The 6,029-nt window shown below is 45.7% G+C and overlaps 1 gene segment (V, D, J or C); it reads left to right on the top strand.

The window, feature by feature from the left end:
• The first annotated feature begins 4,991 nt into the window (after positions 1–4,991).
• On the top strand, positions 4,992–5,788 carry LOC143792955 (immunoglobulin kappa variable 3-11-like). The segment is given in 2 exon segments: positions 4,992–5,057; positions 5,185–5,788. Coding segments are annotated over 2 exon segments (366 nt in total).
• Positions 5,789–6,029: the final 241 nt, after the last annotated feature.

The raw sequence follows: 6,029 nt of genomic DNA, 5'->3' as shown, positions 1-6,029 counted from the left end.
GTGCAGGTGTTTTGAGGACCTGCAATGATGTCAGGATCACGTGACCAGCCCATGTGATCCATACCTCACCTGTGGGAGTGGTTACAGGTACATAATGTGACCAGGGTGTGGGTCACAGGTTGTTCCTGTAGGTCTGAGTGTGTAGACCTGAATGGTACAGGTGGAAGGTCCTGAGAGAAACCTCGGTGTTGGGTGTGATAGCCCTGAAGAGCACGTGGTGGGACTTTGCTACTGTTGGCCTGGGTATTGGACGGTCCCAGCCGGGGATGGACGTCCTGAATAGTACCCGGACAGGCCATCTGTGTGATCCAGAGTAACCTGGGTGTTGGGAGGTCCTGGGAGGAGGACTGGATCCCTGAACAGCACGAGGTGAGGACAGGGATCGGCAGAGCCAGAAACAGGTCCGGTGTGGTACTGCCAGTGGAAAGCCTGCAGCACGGACAAGCAGGTAATACCAGACTGTGCGTTTGGCTCCAGAGCGAGCCTGAATATCGGACTCGACCAAGAGTGTATGGTCACCGTCCTGATGGAACAGAGTCACGCTGTGAACATTGTTACTTTGTTTTGCCGTGATATGAAGATTGTTGTTTTGTGTTTTCTGCCACTGGGGTTTATGGGGTAATAAACCCAGTTGAACTTTGAAGAAAACGTCTTACTGTGTGTTATATCGCTGCCAAGCGAGTATTCCCCAACCTGCAAGTAAGTACAATCGTACAGGTGGTATTATGTGTGCTCTATATGGCGGTATTATATGTGCTCTATATGGCGGTATTATGTGAGATCTATATGTCGGTATCATTTGAGAGCACTATGGTGTCGTTATTTGCTATATATATATATATATATATATATATATATATATATATATATATATATATATATATATATATATATATATATATATATATATATATATATATATATATATATATATATATTAGTGTTGAGCATTCCGATACCGCAAGTATCGGGATTCCGATACCGAGATCCGATACTTTTGTGATATCGGGTATCGGGATCGATATTAAGGTGTAAAATAAATAAAGAATAAAAATAAAAAATATTGATATACTCACCTCTCTGACGCAGCCTGGACCTTACCGAGGTAACAGGCAGCTTCCGTTCCTAGGAATGAGCGCTTGAAAGACCTTAGATGACGTCGCGGCTTGTGATTGGTCGCGTGAGCGGTCACGTATTCTTTATTTTACATATTAATATGGATCCCAGGGCCTGAAGGAGAGTTTCCTCTCCTTCAGACCCTGGGAACCATACAGGATACCTTCCGATACTTGGTGTCCCATTGACTTGTATTGGTATCTGCAGCGGCGTAACTACCACGGTCGCAGCTGCGACAGGGCCCAGACTACTTAGGGGCCCCATGGACAGGAGTGAAGGAGAATGAAATGACCCATGATTGATGATGATCCACCATTTGTGAGTGACCCGCAGCAGGGAGCCGTCACCGCTCTCTAATTATACTCACCTGCTCCCGACACGGTCCCTGGACGTCCCTGCTTCTTCCAGCGCTGCAGATTCTTCCTGCACTGAGCGGTCACATGGTCCCGCTCATTACAGAAATGAATATGCGGCTCCACCTCCCATAGGGGTGGAGCCGCATATTCATTTCTGTATTGAACGGTAACTGTGACCGCTCAATACAGGAAGAATCTGCAGCGCTGGAAGAAGCAGGGACGTCCAGGGACCGTGTCGGGAGCAGGTGAGTATACAGCGCTGCGCGATATTTACCACTCCTCGTTCCGGTGCGGCTCTGTCATCAGCGTCCTCTGGCAGTGACTCTCAGGTCAGAGGGCGCGGTGACGTAGTCAGTGCGCGCCCTCTGCTGAACGTCAGTGCCGAAGACGGAGCCGCACGAGGAGCAGCCAGGTAAATATTGAAAGTGCCGGGGGTCCTGAGCGAAGAGAGAGAGGTGAGGTGAGTATGTGATTTATTTTTTTTATGGCAGCAAAAGCATAAGGGGCAAGTGACTGTACGGAGCATTTTATGGGGCCAGAACGCTTGTGCAGCACTATAAGGGGCAGTGACTGTGCGGAGCATCTTATGGGGCCATAATGCTTGTGCAGCACTATAAGGGGCAGTGACTGTGCGGAGCATCTTATGGGGCCATAACAATTGTGCAGCACTATATGGGGCAAGTGGCTGTGCGGAGCATGTTATGGGGCCATAACACTTGTGCAGCACTATAAGGGGCAGTGGCTGTGCGGAGCATCTTACGGGGCCATAACACTTGTGCAGCACTATAAGGGGCAGTGACTGTGCGGAGCATCTTATGGGGCTATAACACTTGTGCAGCACTATAAGGGGCAGTGGCTGTGCGGAGCATCTTATGGGGCCATAACGCTTGTGCAGCACTATAAGGGGCAAGTGGCTGTGCGGAGCATCTTATGGGGCCATAATGACCGGTGCAGAGCATAATACATGGCACAGCTTTATATGGAGCATCTATGGGGCAATAATCAACTGTATGGAGCACTATGAGGGGGGCTGCGTTGTATTCTATGGGGGTTACCTTGAGTTGTATGGCAGGGCTGCGGGGGGGGGGGGGCCCCATTTGGAAGTTCGCACCGGGGCCCATAACTTTGTAGTTACGCCACTGGGTATCTGGTATCGGTATCGGCGATATCCGATACTTTTCAGGGTGGTAGAATGATGAGTTTAGGGCCTGAGAATGACGTTGCGGCTTGTGATTGGTCGCGTGGCGGTCACATGAGCGGCACGCGACCAATCAGAAGCCGTGACGTCATGGAAGGCCCTAAATGCGCTCATTTTAAGCAAAGGAGGCTGCCGGTTAACAGCGGTAAGGTGCAGGGGCCTCCGGAGAGGTGAGTATATCAATATTTTTTTATTTTAATTCTTTATTTTACACATTCATATGGATCCGATACCGATTCCCGATACCACAAAAGTTTCGGAACTCGGTATCGGAACTCGGTATCGGAATTCCGATACCGCAAGTATCGGCCGATACTTGCGGTATCGGAATGCTCAACACTAGTCATCACTGGTTGATCCTGACAATATCACCCTTGTCTCCTTCCGACTGTCTTTGATCTGACACTTATGTTTAGGTTCATTTTATTTTACATATGAAGCTAAATGTGTTTTATTTGTTATGTTCATGTCCTTGATAGAGACCATTTATTGGCCGAAATACTAGAAGATATCTATCTTTCCTTTCTTGCCGCATCCAACTAAAAAATACATAATTGCTGAAAAATGTACTTGGGAGGAAACAGCATTTTATCTTAATTAGCCAGACATCTAATTTCAGCAAGATAGGAGGAATAGACTGTTATGTATATGTTAAATATTGAATGTGTGTTTCTGTCTTGTTGTTGTAAAGTCTGAAATGTTGATTCCTCTTTCATGCAGGGTCTTTGAACAATGATGTTTGCTGATATGTTGATTACACATTGTCCAGGCCAGCTAGTTTAATGACTTGCAAAACAGAGAATGAAGAACTATGCAAACAGATTACATAAACAAACAATACGAGTTTGTCTTCTTACCATTATTCCCCCTTTTCCTGTGAATACTGAAAGAAGGACAGTTGTTAACTATAAAAAGAGGTAACGTGCCTCCGTAACATGAGGAGACAGATATTCAGCCAAGACATCCAAAGATTTAAAGAACCCGAGACTTTCTACAGGACAGCAGCCAAGACATCATTGCTCCATCATCAAGAGGGACACAAATGTGTCATTCTACAAGATGCCAGCTTAGGGGACCTCGTCCCCAGCTGGAAGAATGCATAACTGCTCCATTGACCAATGCTCAACCATGGATACGTTTGTGAAAGCCAGAAATTAGACCAACCCGTCACCTAGCTCCATGAAGATGTTCGGAGAAGCCAGGTTGTGACCCTGTGGTCAACTGGCCTTGTACCTGAATGGACTGTCATCTTCCTGAGCTTGTCATTACCTCTTCTCTGTGCATGCCACAATGGGGTAGTTGGCCCTGGAAGTTCTGAAATAACAGCTGCTCTTATCCCGACGTGTCAATGGAACGATAAGTCCTTGTCATGTGCACCAACTTTGGTAATTTGCTTGGACGGTTTTACATGTAATCTGCCTGTTTTGTGGTTCAGTAAAGTATTGCAACACTGTTTAACCCTCACCCTGTGTTGTCTGAGTAGTGTTATGCCCGCAGTGAAATGAGAGCGGGCGTTCCGTGGGATAATCCCTGGTACATGCGGTTTCGACTAGCAGATCAGGGCACCCACTGACCCCCAATGTATCCACGGTGCTTTTGTCTCCTTCGTTGCCGAGGTCTTTGTTACACTACACCGCACTATGTAACTTACTCTAACTTGACCCCTGATCCGGAGGTTGGAGGGGGTCAGGCAGGTGCAGGAGCCCCCGATGACTTCTGCTCAGGTCTCTAGTAGATTTTCTCACTTAATCCTGACTGTATTTATAACAGATATTCGGAGAGATCAGTGAAGTGTATGTGATCGTATACAAGGACGTCACTTACAGGATATTCCTAACTTATATGTAAGCTGTGAAGACGCTGCACAGATGTCAGGTCCTACAATACTGCAATCCCGATGTCTGGTGGATTCTCTCAGGCGATTTATAGAGAGTAATGGCGAATTCAGCCGATTGCAGAAACATTTATTTCCTTATAAATACAGAACAATATTTCTAGAATGTTTATATAGAGATGAAGCAGAGCTAAACGTGATCATAAAAACCTATAACCATGGAAATTACAATTAGTTACTAAAAAAAACTCTTTTTTTTTTTTTTTTTTTTGTTATCTTTCACACAAGTGACATTAATTCTGATCTAGGAGGAGACGCCGCTGAGCTCCGGTCTCTATTACACACCAGTAACCGTCACATTATAACCACAGGATTTACATGTCCCCAGTATTTCCATACACAGTCTCTGGGGGTCTCCTGTGTCCCCCGTCACTCTCTATATAGAGCTCATTGTACAGATTGTCTCATCTTATAGTTTCTATCTGACGCTGCAGACACATCAGGATGGCTTCTCGCAGTTATCTGCTGGCTGTGATCTTCATTTCTATTCAGGGTGAGAGATTCGGATCCTTCCATGATTGTGTGTAGAGAGATCTCTACAGTGGATCCATCATCAGAGCAGGATTTCTAGGAAGATCCCGACATTTATCAGTAATGACTATGTCTCTTCTAATCCTCAGGATCCTGTGGAGAGATTGTGATGACCCAGACTCCAGGTTATATCTCTGTGTCCCCCGGAGATACAGTCACCATCTCATGTACGGCCAGTACTGGTATAAGTAGCTGGTTAGCCTGGTACCAACAGAAATCAGGAGAACGACCAAAGATTCTTATCTATAAAGCAACCAACCGATATACAGGAGTCCCGGACCGGTTCTCTGGTGTTAGTGATGGATCTCCATATACTAGCTACAAATTAACTATTCGAGGAGCGACAGAGGACGATGCAGCAGATTATTACTGTCAGCAGAGTGCACAGTATCCTCTTACACAGTGATACAAAGCCGTACAAAAACCTCCTCCCATCCCCCATTATGTCGCTGTATTACAATGTTGTGTAGATGAAGGTGCAGAGAATTAGCAGAGCGCTCAGTGATTATTTCTGTCTTCTCTTCTTCCTCTGGGAATAGATTATTTCTGTACAGATCATTGTATAAACCAGTCAGGTATAAACCAGCGCTGACATAATGATTACAGACTAGATGAACATCTGCACCGGAGGAGAAGCTCTGAATGTGGCCGTACAGCGGAGCGAGCTGACGGATACACACCTTTCCCCTCTGTTCTCCTCCCACAGAGTAGTCATTGTATAAAAGTAATAAAACATGTATATATTATATAAGTTTGGTATTGCTATAATCACTTTCCCGCTGACTGAAGCTCACACTTTATTTCTATAGCACATGAACAGCAGAAACTTTCTCACCAACGTCTCCTTCCCCCAGACTGTCCAATCACAAGATTCGCTTACCGCACCAACATTCAACGCTTATCCTATCGAGAGAGAAGTTTTTTGGGTTTTTTT

This window comes from Ranitomeya variabilis, chromosome 1 (assembly GCF_051348905.1).
Source record: "Ranitomeya variabilis isolate aRanVar5 chromosome 1, aRanVar5.hap1, whole genome shotgun sequence".
Classification (NCBI taxonomy): Eukaryota; Metazoa; Chordata; class Amphibia; order Anura; family Dendrobatidae; genus Ranitomeya; species Ranitomeya variabilis.
The sequence above is the reverse complement of the archived record's forward strand: the minus strand, read 5'-3'. Positions and strand labels throughout refer to the sequence as shown.